This window comes from Hippocampus zosterae, chromosome 5, assembly GCF_025434085.1.
Source record: "Hippocampus zosterae strain Florida chromosome 5, ASM2543408v3, whole genome shotgun sequence".
Classification (NCBI taxonomy): Eukaryota; Metazoa; Chordata; class Actinopteri; order Syngnathiformes; family Syngnathidae; genus Hippocampus; species Hippocampus zosterae.
In genome coordinates this window covers 4220807-4237086 of record NC_067455.1, presented here as the reverse complement: position 1 = coordinate 4237086, position 16280 = coordinate 4220807, and the positions used below count along the sequence as shown (strand labels likewise).

The 16280-nt window shown below is 46.4% G+C and overlaps 1 protein-coding gene and 1 long non-coding RNA gene across 4 annotated transcripts in view; one reads left to right on the top strand and one right to left on the bottom strand.

Annotated features, from left to right (window-relative positions):
- LOC127600698 (uncharacterized) overlaps positions 1 to 16280 on the top strand; it is a 135198-nt gene that overhangs the window by 115184 nt on the left and 3734 nt on the right. The gene's annotated exons all lie outside the window — the stretch shown is intronic.
- The window catches only part of LOC127600535 (CUGBP Elav-like family member 3), a 37611-nt gene continuing 22060 nt past the window's right edge, over positions 730 to 16280 (bottom strand). For 2 of the 3 annotated variants that reach the window (XM_052065191.1, XM_052065193.1), the window contains 11 exons: positions 11895 to 11943; positions 10401 to 10529; positions 10240 to 10319; positions 8217 to 8372; positions 7764 to 7908; positions 6851 to 7000; positions 6110 to 6172; positions 5163 to 5270; positions 4921 to 5064; positions 4473 to 4632; positions 730 to 1754 (listed from right to left, as the gene is read on the bottom strand). In XM_052065191.1, the coding sequence (XP_051921151.1) occupies positions 4505 to 4632; positions 4921 to 5064; positions 5163 to 5270; positions 6110 to 6172; positions 6851 to 7000; positions 7764 to 7908; positions 8217 to 8372; positions 10240 to 10319; positions 10401 to 10529; positions 11895 to 11943 (1152 nt within the window). In that variant the 3' untranslated portion in view covers positions 730 to 1754; positions 4473 to 4504. The remainder of the gene's footprint in view (positions 1755 to 4472; positions 4633 to 4920; positions 5065 to 5162; positions 5271 to 6109; positions 6173 to 6850; positions 7001 to 7763; positions 7909 to 8216; positions 8373 to 10239; positions 10320 to 10400; positions 10530 to 11894; positions 11944 to 16280) is intronic. The other variant, XM_052065192.1, reaches the window with a different exon arrangement.

The window sequence follows — 16280 nt, the reverse complement described above, 5'->3', positions numbered from 1 at the left end:
CAAATGGAATATCAAAAGACACAATTTTGAGAGGGGAATGAAACTTGAGGGGTTCCTGAAACCTTCTGTCCTATTTATGCTTTCCACAGTTGGGCGTGGCGGCCCGGTAGTCCAGTGGTTAGCACGTCGACCTCACAGTGCAGAGGTACCGGGTTCAATTCCAGCTCCAGCCTCCCTGTGTGGAGTTTGCATGTTCTCCCCGGGCCTGCGTGGGTTTTCTCCGGGTACTCCGGTTTTCTCCCACATTCCAAAAACATGCATGGTAGGCTGATTGAAAACTCTAAATTGTCCCTTGGTGTGAATGTGAGCGTGGTTGGTTGTTCGTCTCTGTGTGCCCTGCGATTGGCTGGCAACTGATTCAGGGTGTCCCCCGCCTACTGCCCGAAGACAGCTGGGATAGGCTCCAGCACCCCCCGCGACCCTAATGAGGATCAAGCGGTTCGGAAAATGGATGGATGGATGGACATTTGGGCGTTTAAAACCACTTTATACAACATTTGAACATTCCACAATTTCTAATATGCATTGAAGTAATAATACACGGCTATCCAGATACAGTAGAGTAAAAATTATGAACAATATCCCCCCCCAAAATGTATGACTCAGTGAGGCATGATTAAAATGCAGAAATGCGTTTTTTCTTGCACGATGGACTGTAGGGAAATGATTCACGATTCCACCATTCCTTGCTCACGCCCACGCTTTGTAAAACACGACAGGACACGTCTGTAGTAGGATACTTTTTATTTTAACTTAAAAAGAGAGCGAATCAAAAACAGGGTTCAATAAATTAGAAATAAATATAATCGTTGTTGTCATTAATAATACATTATAATTACGCCATTGCGAGAGTCTGACACAAACAGGCCCTCGGAACGTTTTGTTTTTTTGTTTTGTTTTCTCTAGAAAAATTCTAAAATGAAAATATTGCAACCCACTCCAGTCCCCTTTTCTTTCCCCCCGATAAACAAAATAATTAGATAAATAAATAAAAAATAGCTCAAATATTAAAACCTCCCGAATAAAAGTGCGACCAACCCCCCTCCCCCTCCCTGTGTTGTTCACCTAAAATCTACGTAGAAATTTAAAATAGGTTAGTGATTTTCCCATTGTACAATTTGGAATGTGATAATCCCTTTTGACGAAGATGATAATGTTATTCGTGGTCATAATAACAATAACAATGACAATAATAATAATAATAATAATAATAATAATAATAATAATAATAATAATAATAATGTTGTGTCCTTTTTCAGAGTTGCTAAAGATCTTTTTGCATGTTTTTTTCATGTTTTTAAATGCTGTTCTTTGTCGACTAAGTTATTTACACCTCCCGTTTCTGCGTGTTTTCTTTGCTTCTGTCTTGTTTTACATTTTGTTTTTTGTACTGAAATGAAAACACCGTCATCCGGTCAGCCCCTCTATATTTGTCAGGTAATAGAGATGTATAGAAATGTCTATGGAAGTGATATATCAGCACTTTTTTTTTTAAAGTAAACTGTCCACATACGTCAGGCTCGCACTGGACTAAAACACCCTGTCGGCGACTAGATGGCGCTCTCGGCTCTACGTGGAGTGTGTTTGTAGTATGTACACTTGTCGGCGGTCTTGGAGGTTGCTTGTGTGTGTGTGCGTGTGTGTGTGTGTGTGCGCGCGCGTGCGTGTGTATCAGCGCAAGCACGGAAAAGCACTCCTCCAATGCACAGAGGAAAAAGCGCTCTGGAATTTCCACCTCGGCTCGGAAAGGTCATCTGTGAACGGAGGGAGGGATGGATGGAAGGATGGATGGAAAGTATGATAATGGCGGGGTAGAGAGAAGGACAGAAGCTTCGTTAGACGTCATATTTTGTGTACCGTGGTTCAAAGTAGCGGCGGGACACCAAATAGATATTGTCATGTCCCGTTTTCTTGTATATGTTGTCCCTCTGATTGGTTGAGCTTAAAATGTGCACCAAAGCTTCATTTACAGGGGCGTGCGAATATTGTTCCAGTGGCATCCTCTTTGGATGCAAATGAAGCATGTGTGTGTTATGCAAAAGTGTTTTTGCAAATAACATCACACGCCTTTTATTTACAATACGCGGCGCTGTGTGAAAACGCTTCTCAGACTGCCGTGACGGCTGCGACACATTTTTTGTGTGTGATATTTGGATTGAACTCAAACGCAGGACATTCTCTGCATGTAGTTTTTCCTCTCAGAATTCCTCATTCGGTTGAAGGCTCTTCTACAGTATGCAAGAGGCATTTGGTTTTTTTTTCAACCATCACAACCGCAATCCAGTGGAACTTCCAAAAGTAAAAAAGATTATTATTTTTTACTTGCTTGTACATAAAAGTTCAATACAACCTTGTATGTAAAATTAGTGTTTGAAAAAAAAAACTGTCCTATTCCGGCACGATAAATAAATAAATAAAATACAAATTTTAAAAATAGTTTAAACTACTGTCATATTGAGGTGTTATATTTTTCCCATACCACTAGAGGGAGCCCAAAACACTTTGAAAATCACTGAGGTGTTATATTTTTCCCATACCACTAGAGGGAGCCCATAACACTTTGAAAATCACTGAGGTGTTATATTTTTCCCATACCACTAGAGGGAGCCCATAACACTTTGAAAATCACTGCCTGAGATTATATTTGGTGATTATTAGTTGCACTAACCCTTTACACCTCCAAACACATGATTACAATTGGAAAATAATAACGCCTATTTGGAAATATCACATGACTATCGACTTCGGTTTGAAATACAGTGCAGTTCGACCTGTATTGACACTACACACAGTAGTCATGAATAGTATCTCATCTCCTGTGACACGCGTGTAAACACACGCATATGCACTCACCATCTGTTCAATGGAGCAGTGACACAAAACCCACAGAAACTCATCAAAAACAAAGCGAGGAAAGAATCAAACCACACAATGGCTCAAATGACCGCTGCGCGTCAGTAACAAATGTCCAATCGTATTTATCGCGTCTTGACTTTTGTCCGCTATTGATCAGAGTGTCAATAGAAAAATTGCCCGACACGATCTGTGGTCACCACGGCAACAGGACATGCAGGTCAGCCGACGGCCGCTCGCCCGGTGTGACGACACAAAGACGGTCGAGCCTACGCAAGGCAATCAATCGGCCAAGGCAACCCAAACAGAGGCCGGCCAATCAACTCACAACTATGTTCCAGGAAGTGGGCGGGGGAGGGGCTTTTATCGCTCACCAGGCGACCATTGCCGTAGCGATGGTGGTCCTGCTGAAAACTGATTGGACGGAAGGATCTCGGCTGAGTTGCCATGATAGCAAAAGAAACAGAACGGCAGCAGGGAAGAAAATCAACATGATTGCAGTCAATTAAAATTGGACTTTTTACTGCCATCCTGTGCTGACGACGGTTGTAATAAAAGACCGTTAGCGCCGACCGTATTTTATTTCTCTATGATTTGTATTTCAATACCGGTAATGGAGAATTTGTCTTTTGGAACAAAATACAGTATATTAACTATATTTACAGTTTCACGCGTACATGTGGCTAAAAAGCAAAGTGTGGAAAGTCTCTGTCACTGAAATAAATGGGATGTTGGTAGCATACCCTCTTTTATTTCTCGCCGCTTTTCTCTTTTGTACCATTATGGGCTACCTCGGCCACGGCAATGTATTTGTTCTTTGTGGCCCAACAAAAATGAACACACTACAGCAGGCATGTCCAAAGTCCGGCCCGCGGGCCAAATCCGGCCCGCGGTCGAATTTCATCCGGCCCTCGGCCCCTGTCATAAAATCAGTGCCGTCTGGCCCGCAGGTTGGGCGCAATGGAGCACGTGTTGCATTGACTGAGGTCTCGTAGACTGGTGAGTGATGTTTCATAGAGTACTGCTTCCCTCTAGTGGCTAAATGAGTAATAGCATTCACTAAATGAGTAAATAGCATTTAGACACTAGAGGGCATCACTCACGAATTAACAAGACATCACTCCGTGTTTATATTGACTGATATGTCATATTTCAAATGATCCTTGCAGTTGTGGATATGTGTATTGCTTGTTCATTTCCCTCTTGTTCGAGTCAAAGGTTTTGTGACTATTGAAAAGTCATGGTGATACATTTTATGTTTCAAATCAATCAATTTGCACTCACGAGACTTCTGTTTAAGAAAAAGTCAAGTGAATAAGCCGTTGCATTTGATATACCTGTTTCAAATGAACCAAAATAAATTCTTAAGATTGTTGAAATAAAAATAAAAATGGAAATGTGAAACAGACTGGCTTACTAAAATCTGTTGAACAATATTGTTGTTCAATGTAAAGAATGTCAGCCAAGGTCGGCCCCCCGACATTTTACCACATAAAATCTGGCCCCCTTGGCAAAAAGTTTGGACACCCCTGCACTACAGCATGTGTTGTTCACAATTGTCAGGCTCAATTGTGCTCAGTTCAGACGCCTTTGGTTTGGCATGTCATGAGCAAGCTCACCTTCATTTCTGTATTCATCCTCCGTCTGTCACTCAGTACGGGCGGTTAGCATCCTTGGGCCTCTTGAGCTGCACTTTCAGTCTCTTCATGCCAATCTGGAAGCCGTTCATCGCCTGGATGGCGGCCTGAGCGCTGGCCGGGTTGTCGAAACTCACAAATCCTGGTAGGGGAGGATGACACACAAAAAAAAAAAAAGAGGACAGCTTGTTTTGATGATCCTGGAATTCATGTCATCCCGCCTCAACTTTGAGACACAGCACGGCACTGTACATCAAAATAATTAATGGGCAGCATAACTCATCCTCTGTAAGCCTCCCCCACACCCCCGTGTATTTTTTTTTTAATCACTTGTCCTTTGCCGTGTCCGATACAACCGCTGTCTGCCTTCCCGCTGCTCCCTTTGTCTACCACATGGGTGTGTGTGTGTGTGTTTACGTGTGCGTCTCACCAAAACATTTGCTCTGGTTGGTGGCCCGGTCAACAAAAACCTTGGCCGAAATAACATTGCCAAAGGGCAAAAACATCTGCAGCATTTCGGAATCACTGAACTCCTGAGGCAAGTGGTAGATGAAGATGTTGCAGCCCTCCGGACCTGCCGCACACACAAGACAACTTTATAGGGGATGTCTGGAGAAAAGGGGTGTGGTCCTAAACACACAGACAAAAAAAAAAAAAAAAAAAAGTCATCACCTTCTCTTTGCTGCTGTTGCTGGGGCTGCTGGTGTTGCTGGGCAACCAGCGTCGGCTGCTGGGGGAACGGCTGGCCGACCAATCCGTAGGCGGCGGGGTACGCCGCTACTGGGGCAGACAAACGCCGACGTTATCCGATTGGGCGGCGCCAACAGGTGGCAACACGGGAGCGTCCAATGGGGTGTGTTCATTTCCAGCCCAAATGTGTCCCGTTGAAGGTGAAAACTATAAAACGTCTGCGAAAACAATGACCGAGACCACCGCTGTCCCCCACCTCCCTCTCCCACTCGATAAATCCTCCACACACGCGGCGCATTTTCGATCGTGATGCTTGACGGACCGGCTTTTAAGAAGAATAACAATATTCCACAAGTTCGCCTTCCTCTTTCGAACTTGGGGCCAAACTGTTGTAGTGGAATACAGTAAATATGAAAAAGCTGTTTTCAGTCGGAAATATGATGCATTTATCAACCGATACAGTGATTTCTTTATATATTTGTGGTTGATTCCCCCCCCCCCCCCCCCCGACACTTTGCGAAGAACACCCGAGGTGTCGCCAAATCAATGTCTACATAGGAATTGTCGCCAAGGAACTATGTTGAAGTGACTCACGGTATATGAGAGACAAGCTTTGTCTGTTGGAAAGGAGCAACGTTTAGCCTGGGTTGTTAGCGGAAGTTACAGAGGCTTCACCGCTTCTGCACGGACGCGTGCACATGCGGAATATTTTGGGGAGGGGGAGGGGGTTCTGAACCGCCCGTTATTAAAACTATTGAGGAATTTATCGAAAAATAGTAGACAACCAGAGAAAAAAGTAAATAAATAAGGAATGGGGGGGGGGGGAATAAAATACAATAAAATGGTAGCATATGTTTACCACCAAAAAGAAGATCAGACAAATTGCAAGTGGTTGATGTGTGTGAGGCTCCAGAGTGGAGTACACCCACCTGTGTAGTGCTGCATGCCGGCATAGGCCTGCTGGAGCGGGTCCAAAGCTGCTGGAGTTTGAGCTGGGGGGGGGGAAGAAAAAAAAAAAAACGATGTTGAGATTGAAAAATTAACTGTTCCTTGTTGTTGTTTGAAATGCCACATTCTGACTCAGCGCTTTTCCAATTGTGAGGTGAAGAAGAGGACTTGAGAGATGGCGCAGCAGTTTGAGAGGGGGGGGAAAAAAACCCCGCAGCATTCGTTCCTTGGTCAAAAGAGGAAACAGCGGCGAGCAAAACGATTTACCAAATCGGCTGCAGACAATCCGTATAGTTAACGTGGGCGGACAGGATTTATGGTTAATGCATATGCAGTGCTAGCCAGTGACCGCATAGGAATTATTTTAGCTGCCAGGAGAGAACCACAAAAAAAAAAAAAAGACTTTAAATTTTACAAAAGGCGATGGCCAATATGAAAAGGATTTCTATATGAGGCTGAGACAGTCATACAAAAAAAACCCCAGAAAAGGCAAGCATTGAATTATTTATGGTTCCTCGCTTCTGAAAAGTACAAAAAAAAAAAATTGAAATTTGAGGTGAAATGGAGGCTGATGTCAAACGAATTTGCAGGCATACAATGTTGAGACTAATCATAATAATTCACAAAACAGAAAAGTGCACCGCGAGCAGAGATGAATCCTTTTGATGTCAGAACCAATGTGAAATGTTCAAAAAAAAAAGACGATTTGTTGACGACTATACCTTGATATGTGTGAACGCCGTTGGTGTATAATGTCTCGGTGCCTTGCTGTCCGTTGGTTGGCGCGGGCACGCTGCCGTAACCATTCACTCCGATTGGCGGGGGGAGAGCTGGCACGGGGGTAGCTGCGATAGTCGGTGGAGTGTTCGTCCCTGCAGGCGTGAATTGTACAGACAAAATCTCAGCCAGCGTTGGCGTCACTTATGCAGAGTTTGATTTCGAGATGAACTAAAAATGGCTGGAAAAATATTAACGGGCTGGGTGAGTATCGAGTCTAGGTATCGGTATCGGGGTGATATCAGCATTGTTTTAAGGTATCGGGTACTTTTGAAGGATGCCGAAAAAAAAAAAAACATCAAATAAGTCTTTGTGGCCTGTAGGTGAATCATCTCGGGCGTCAGAAAAACATAAAGGTTTTTTTTGTGTTTTTGTGTGAAATTTTAAGTATTATAAGTAAAAGGGGCATCACGATCCAAAATTGATATCGGATAACCGTCCGATATCAGCAAAATAAATTCGAATAAATAAACAAAAAAATATATATATATCTATATATAGTTTTCAATATTTATAGTTTTTTTTCCTCAGGTCCTTTAATCGATTTTATTTTTATTTTATTCAAGAGCACTTGGTTTTTATGTTTGAGGTTGAATTTATATCACCCGGATGTTTGGAATCAGCGGGTCCTATTTTCTCATACCTACTGTTGCTGACTATTGTTGTTTGTTTGAATAGTATCACTTGATCACGTTTATTCTAACATTTACTACTGAAAAAAAAAAAATCATGTATCATTCATGTTGACATTGTTTGGGATCGATCTTGGTATCGGACAGTACTCGAGGCTGCAATCCAAATCGGCATTTGTATCTGAAGTGCAAAAGTTGACAACAAAACGCCTCAGCGAGCGCCTACCGGAGGACGGCGTGATGGGCGTGATGGGCGTGGCGATGATTCCGTTGGCATTGAGTGCCGCCATCTGCTGCATCTGTACGGCGGCGACTGTCGCCACGGGGGACAAGTACGCCGACTGGGCGACCAGAGCCTGCTGTTGGACGAGCTGTAGCGCGGGGACGGGGGTGGAGGGGGTGGCGGAAGAGCACGTGGAAGACAAAGAGACCGTTAAATGTTTCTGGGAAGATGCGAGAGAGGAGGGCGAGGGACAAGGGAGAGCGAGTGATGGAAGAGCAGATGAATAGAGATCTAATTACGAGAGCATTATGGCCCCGAGTCAGTGGGTTAATGGCGGCGTGTTGCGGGGCGGGGCTAAATGCCAGATGACGTACGTCCTGTTGTCCGGCTAACAAGGTTAGCGGCAATTAGCCGTTGGGAAAAGCGAGGACATCCTTTCACGAGTGCGCCACTTGCCTGAGCGTTGACCGCCTGCGTGTAGGCGTTGTAGGCGGGGAAGTTGAGGGTCATGGGGCTGAAGATGCCCAGCTGGGAGGCCACTTGCTGCATCCTCCTCAGCCCCCGCTCCTTCTCCGTGTCGGCGAACTTCACCACCAGACTGGACGACGCCCCCTGGCACGAAAGCGCGTCGCCGTCAGCGGCAGACTTGTCATCGACATGATCTGGGCTGAGATGCTGCCTGACCGGCATTGTCTGCTGGTCAGGCAGCATCTCAGTCCGGGACAGAAAGAGACTGGAGCGACTGGTCAGGAAGGCCAGTTCTGTCCTGGGTTGCTCCCTTGACACTCTGGAGGAGGTGGGCAACAGAAGGATGCTAACTAAGCTAAAAGCTATGATGGCCAGTCCCTCCCACCCCCTCCAGCCCGCCTTGACAGCACTTGGTAGCTCCTTCAGCCAGAGACTGTTACACCCGCGCTGCAAGAAGGAGAGATACCGACGATCGTTCCTACCGACTGCTGTCAGGCTGATGAATAAAAAATAACAATCATAATAATAATAATAATTAAATGATGTGAAGGAAAATTGTAAATAGTACTGCGATTTATCCATTTGTGTTCATATTGTTCATTCATTCATTCATCTTCCGAGCCGCTTGATCCTCACTAGGGTCGCGGGGGGTGCTGGAGCCTATCCCACCCGTCTTCGGGCAGCAGGCGGGGGACACCCTGAATCGGTTGCCAGCCAATCGCAGGGCACACAGAAACGAACAACCATTCGCACTCACACTCACACCTAGGGACAATTTAGAGCGTTCAATCAGCCTGCCACGCATGTTTTTTGGAATGTGGGAGGAAACCGGAGCACCCGGAGAAAACCCACGCAGGCCCGGGGAGAACATGCAAAGTCCACACAGGGAGGCCGGAGCTGGAATCGAACCCGGTACCTCTGCACTGTGAAGCCGACGTGCTAACCACTGGACTACCGGGCCGCCCGGATGAATATTCATTCATTCATTCATCTTCCGAGCCGCTTGATCCTCATTAGGGTCGCGGGGGGTGCTGGAGCCTATCCCAGCTGTCTCTGGGCAGTAGGTGGGGGACACCCTGAACCGGTTGCCAGCCAATCACAGGGCACACAGAGACGAACAACCATCCACGCTCACACTCACACCTAGGGACAATTTAGAGTGTTCAATCAGCCTGCCACGCATGTTTTTGGAATGTGGGAGGAAACCGGAGCACCCGGAGAAAACCTACGCAGGCCCGGGGAGAACATGCAAAGTCCACACAGGGAGGCCGGAGCTGGAATCGAACCCGGTACCTCTGCACTGTGAAGCCGACGTGCTAACCACTGGACTACCGGGCCGCCCATTTGTGTTCATATTGTATTTAATTGAAAGATGTTTGTTGGTTTTTTTTCTCTTTCTTCTTTCTACATACATTCTTGCTGCTGAAGGCTGTAAATTTCCCCAGTGTGGGACGAATAAAGGATATCTTATCTTATCTTATCTTCACATCAATGAACGGCATTCGTTAGCAAACGTGTTCTTTCAGTAGCGTGTATCAAACCGGTCCCCCTTTGCACCATTCGGCCGCCAAGAAGTGGCGTTCACTTTTCAAAACGCTTCGGTTCGCAGCCATTGTGAATCCAAATGCTCGCAATTTCAGCCTCGAATATTCTGATTTCTTTCGTCCTCCGTGAAAGCTTCCCGATTATCTCTGTCGGACATTTTCTGACATGTTACGGATCAAACCAGAAACTGAATCGGAATCCATCTACTGAAAAAAGGCCATCTATGAAGTGAGGCCTGTTTTGTTTTGTTTCGGGTTTTTTTTTTTCCTGACAGGAAATGGGAGGAATCTATTTGAGCGCGGTGTTTTTCTTAAGTGGTCTATTCAAGGAAACGTGATAATGGGATGGCAAGTCTTGCTCATCTTTTCATTTATTGTATAGATTTGGCTCACGCAAGCCCGCATCGCTGTTTCATAGCCAAAGGCATCGGAGGCTTTCTGATCATTCGGAAGCACCTTCAACTCACAGGCATTGTGCGACTCCCGTGCAGGCTATTGATCGCAGCCTGGGCTTCGGCGTGTCCCTGGAATTTGACAAATGCGCACCCTAAAGGAACAGCACCAACAAAAGCGAGTCAGTCAGACAACATGAGCTCCATTTCAAATCAGCCGTGACCCCGTCGCGTACCTTTGCTGGTGCCGTCAGGTCCTCTCAACACGGTGCACTCGTCGATGCTGCCAAAGGGCTCAAACAGCCTTCGAACGTCCTCGTCGCTCTGTTGCTTTCCCAGCATGCCCACAAACAACTTCCTGTCCTCTGAGGTGCAAAGCCAACAAGGAGGAAAACGATTAGGAGCGGACTCTGTTCTTGAAAATCATATTCTTAGCAGCCAGAGGTCCTCCGGGGGTCCTTTGAGGCCACTTACGTAGACACAAACGACGACACTACCACGGTGAGTCAGTTTCTCTGTAATATTAAACATTGGTCGTAATAGAGGATGATAAAGAAGATGTACATGCTTGTGAGTATTTTTTACTTTGTGTGTCTATATGTGTTACTCTACCATTTTTGTTCAAACATTTGTTGCTTAAATGGTTATAAAACAGTAAATCGTTGATGCTGACCGTTTGCATCGCAATGCTGATTCTTACTACATGTTAGCATTAAGCTAAGCTAGTTCTCAAAGCAATAAACACCATGTAATTCTCTTTGTTTCATGTTTATTTTGACATTTCCACTTGGAAAGACAACAAACAGATTGGAGCCTTCTTTTTTTTTTTTTTTTTTTAAGAACTATGAATTATTTGCCAAAACGCTGACGACCACAGAGCGCTCTCAAATTTGCACTCAAGTCATAGTAAAAAAATCATAAGTCGGGGCACTTGTATCTCAAGGCACCCCTGTATTCCTCTGTTAATTTTCACACTCAACCGTAGATACTAATAAGATATGACTCACAAATTATCTTAAATCAATTGCTTAAAAAAGGAAATATTCATCATCACGGCCCTGACCTGCAAATTTCGGCCTGTTTTACTGCCACTTCTCTCCACTTCTGCCTGGTGTACGTTGGCGGCAATGAATGAGCTGAGGTTGTTGCTGCCGCGACTCCACCCACTCCCTCACAGGCGCTTCATATTATCACAAGGACTCTTTTGCATTGAACTCGCGCCGTTTAAAGTGTGCAGAATTTCATTATGCTGTATAATTTTATGTGGTCAATGACGCTTCAAAGGTTAAGGGCAATAAAAATCCAATTGAAATGGATTGAATTGAGCTCACATTATCAACTTTTCTTGTTTTGAAAGATGACTGAACTTTCTTCCCACCCACTTGCTCCACTCACAAAAGCTGCCGCTGCCTATTAGTCATTTCGAGAAAATATGGGAGTGAATTTTAACGCAAACCACAGCTTATGATGCTCCGGACCTGGGCTTAATTAAACATCATTCCCATCTGTGCTAGTACGTTTGTTGTTTTTGTAGGACACTACCTCGGTTTTCCACTAGGGAGCAGTATTCACTACAGTGGAATAAGGAGAGTCTGTGTGTGTGGAGGCTGCCAAACTCCCCTGATGACTGCTCTCCATCTCTGTCTGATCCATTTTGACTCTTAGTCTTCTCTCTGTCATTCAGTGTGTGTGTGTGTGTGTGTGTGTGTGTGTGTGTGTGCGCGCCTCACCTCCTCTCCCCTCACTGTCGGCTGGTTTCACCTGGATCGGCCGATTCATCTGCGGGTGAGAAACGAGGAGCATGAATACAAAGTGATCTTGGTATTTGACAATTAGTCTAATTGTGATGCTTTGATATCCACAATTAGAGAGCCATCAGAAAATGTCAACGCACTGTCACGTGTCTGCCTCCTATTAAGACTTTTTGGACCTCGATTACAAAACGTCGAGTGTCTTCAAACACTATACTAGTCCTAAACAAGTACGGCAATACCACACAGTAAAAAAAAAAAAAAAAAAGAAAGGACAACGCAGAAATGTTGCTATAGCGGTATTCATGTATGGTTGAGCGGATAGCAAGCTAACCTTTCTCCCCGAAAGCGTCTACGTGTGCTTGCTTACTTGAAGCTATATTTGTTCCCAACTCCTATAAAATACGATTTGCCACATAACATGACCGTAGAAGCAATTTTCGAAAAACAAGGTGGGGGAGGGGTGGAGACACATTGAAGAGTTCAGTTGGCGTATTTTAAGCAGGTCTAGTCTCTTGAAGTCAGATTTATGCTATCATGACACCACCAAATCATATCTGATTTAATCATAACCCGCAGGGAAAAGCCCAATGACTTATTTTCTATAATATAAATATTCTATAATATTTATGTACAATATGTTCTTGTGGTTTTAACCTTTGTTCGGCAAATGACATTTGTCATTTTTCACTCGGGAATTTTGACCGCGGGTGTTTCACACATAACCGCTCTTTCTTTCTGACACACGCGTGCGCATACACGTGCACACGCAAACACACAGTCAGAGTGGAGTACCGCGGGGGTGGGGGGGGTGGGGGGGGGTGGATTGAGAAGTGACGAGATTAAGAATGAAGGCAGCTGATCTGGATTACAGGGCAACTACGTATTAGATGAGGGATACGAGGAGGGTTGAGGAAGACAAGTAGGGGGGGGAGGAGGGGTGGCGGTTGAAGTGACATGCGGTGGGGGGTAGGGGGGGGGGGAGCTCATGGCCACAGTGGTCCAAAATAAAAATATTAAAAAATATTTTTTTTTTTTTAAAGATGGAGAAGAAGGGAGAGGCCTGGGGGACCCCGGCTGACTTTGGAGCGACATAAAGGCAGATGGAAGGCCAAGAGGAACACAGGCAATGAATGGGACCGCTGGAGAGGAGAGGAAAACCGGGAGGGAGGGGGGGGGGCGGGGAGGGCTTAGCAGAGCATTGCATCGACAGAGAAATGGAGTGTGGGAGGATGAAAGCAAAGCTGGTGCTGGAGAGGATGATTCAAAAGGGAAAGAAAGACAAAAAGACATGGAGAGACGGAGAGAGAGAGAGAGAGAGAGAGAGAGAGAGAGAGAGAGAGAGAGAGAGAGAGAGAGAGAGAGCGAGAGAGAGAGAGAGGAGGACGGATGAAGGAAGCGTGATTCAGTCGTGACTCGCTCTGTCTAAAAAATGTCACGACTACCGAGATCCATCGCCCGGGATTTATTATGCATGCATGCACACACATGTTCTGCATAGCCCCTCAGCGTGCGCGCACACACACACACACACACACACACACACACACACACACACGCACACACACACACACACACACGGTGCTTAGTCATAGCACACTGAGGCAATGAGACAGTGTTAATGCCACAGGGAGAAGACGAAGGCTGCGGGAATGATGGTGATAAAAGAAAAGTCAAGAAATGCAAGAACAATCCCTGAGAGAGAAGGAGTTCCTGAAAGAGAAGGTAAAAGACTTAGCTGGGGGGTGGGGGGGGGGGGGGTGGAAGGACAATATTGATTCCAAGCAGAGTGAAAAGAACAACTACAGCATGTGGCCGACACACCCATTTTCAACCCGCGATGCAAAGCAAAGAACATGAAGGCATCCATTTTGCCATCTGTGGCATTGTAGGGCTCGGCCAGCATTAAATATGAATGATCATTATCCAGATATGAAAAGCTTGTCAATGCACTTCCCGTCGGTGCTTCGTCTGTCATTTTTTTAATTTTTTTCCAATACAAATTTCTCATCACTCATCAGAAAATCGTCAGTCTGACGCGATGCCCAACCCTCTGGAAATGACCACGCACTCCCCAACGCTTCTTACTTCCTCTAAATGCATTTAAACGGCGGTGCGATTTTTTTTTTCAGTCGTGACGGCCGAATTAGCCGTGCTGTGAATCAACGCGGGGGGGGGGGTTACAAAAATCCAAAACAAAAGGGGAGGACGTTAAAAAAAAAAAATGATGCGATTGAAGGAAGGGAGGCTTTCCAAAGAGGCAACAGGGGAGATGTTGAGAGAAGCGAGGGAAAGGTCCCAGTGGGGTGTTAAGGCAATGTAATGAAGCTGGTAATTGAGGCGGGAGGGGGGGGGGGGGAGAGGGTGCTGGGAGAGGGGGAGGGGGGGGGAGCTCCGGGAGAGACTGATCCATACGTCTGATTAATCAGCTCTTAGCTGTCACCGCAAGCTATTGATCGAAGGCGAGGCCGTCACGGGTAGCAAACAGGCTGTTGGCATCATCACGCGCGCCAGCCGAACGTAGGGCGGGGGGCGGGGGCGGGGGGGGGGGGGGGCTATGATGCACATTTTTAACCTCGCACCTTTTATTGACGGCAGCTGACGGCTCACATAAACCGACAGAAATGACACGCGGCCACGGCGGCGTTCCCGGTGACCTTGGATTCACACTTCTCTCCTCATCCATCCATTCATCCATTCATCCATCATCCATTCATCATTTCCCAGCCCTGCTCCGATTGCCGTGCATCCATCTTGCGCTACCAAGTCATCGATCACGTCACGACTTGTTCATTGATTCCAGGCGCTGTGTCGTAGACGAGGCGGCTGATTGTTGCCAGATCTGTGCCACTGGCCTTCCTTCTTTCCGACAATCTATCCATCAGCACCTCCGTCTCTCCCTCCATTAGGCCTTCATTGTGACTGTGAAAGAAGCTCGGGGGGGGGGGGCGGGGGGGGGGGCAACCTGCGCCATCGTTTCCTCTTATGTGAGATTTCTGCTCAAAGTGACATCTCGGGGCGGGAGGAACACAAGCGCGGTGAGAAGAGACAGCAGGTGTGTCTGCCGAGACAAAACAACGGCATCGGAAAATCGTCAGGGCAACCGGCTGGTTGCTATGGCGATCGTATGACGGCACACACACACACACACATATGGGCTAGGTAAACAAGGATGCTGGTTGCCAAGGGCGACTGCTGCGATCTTCTGGTAAACAAAGCATTTGTGCCGGGCGGTGCTTTGTCACTTTTTTTTTTGCGCTTGCCTTCCCTTTGTCAAATATCGCAACGGTGTCAAGTAATCGATGAGCAAAAAAAAAAAATGGATGAATGGAAGGAGGCGGACGATGTGGACAATGGGGGGGGGGGATGTCGCCGTCTATCCATTTTCATTATCCTCATGAGGTTTGCGGGTGAGTTGGGGCCCATCCCCGGCGGAGTTTGGGGCAATCGCGGGGCGCAAATAAAGGAGCACGTTTTTTTTGGGGGGGGGGGGGGGTTTGGGGGGTGGCCCTTTTTCTTAAAGAACAAAAGCAAGGGGCGAAGAATAGATTTGTGACTTCACAGTGCACGTTTTAAAGACTCTGAGCGTTTCCGCATTTGTGGAGCGTGCAAGTTCTCCCCTGTGCCTGCGTGGGTTTTCTCCGGGTGTTCCGGTTTCCTCCCATATTCCAAAAAACAAGCAAACTGAACACTCTAAATTGTCCCTAGGTGTGACGTGAGTGCGGATGGTTATTCGTCTTTGTGCGCCCTGCGATTGGCTGGCAACCGGTTCAGGGTGTCCCCCACCTACTGCCCCGAGACAGCTGGGGTGGGCTCCAGCACGCCCGCGACTGCGCTACGCTAACTCGGAGGCATTTTGGCCCGTTCACCAAAAAAGGCCGTTCCTCCCCCACACAAAACACTCAATTCACCTCATCATCAGATTTTCAAAATTCTCGCGACGTTATACGAACCGGACTCGGCAGTTCATCACAGTATTAATCGACAACACTCAGCGGGCTCGGAAACAAGATGGATTCTCAGGATATCGTCAAGTCCAATAATATACCGTGAGAATTCAGCGTCGCAGGCAAAAGTTCTATGTAGAATTGATCTCCGGATGGAAATTCGCTTCGTTTCGGCCAACTTTCTATCGTCTGTCAAGTCTCGTACTCGGTCTTTCTTTCCGTTTCGAGGACACGCGTGAAAGAGCCACGCTGCTCCTTTCGAGTTAGATTACCCTCTCATTATTCACGTTCCAATTAAGACTTCATTAACGCAAGCCATCTGCAGACAAGCAGGCTCTCTGTCGTGCGTTTTTTTTTTGTTTTGTGTGGGTGTGGGTGTGGGGGGGTGGAGGGGGGGGGGGGCGAGAACCTTGCATGT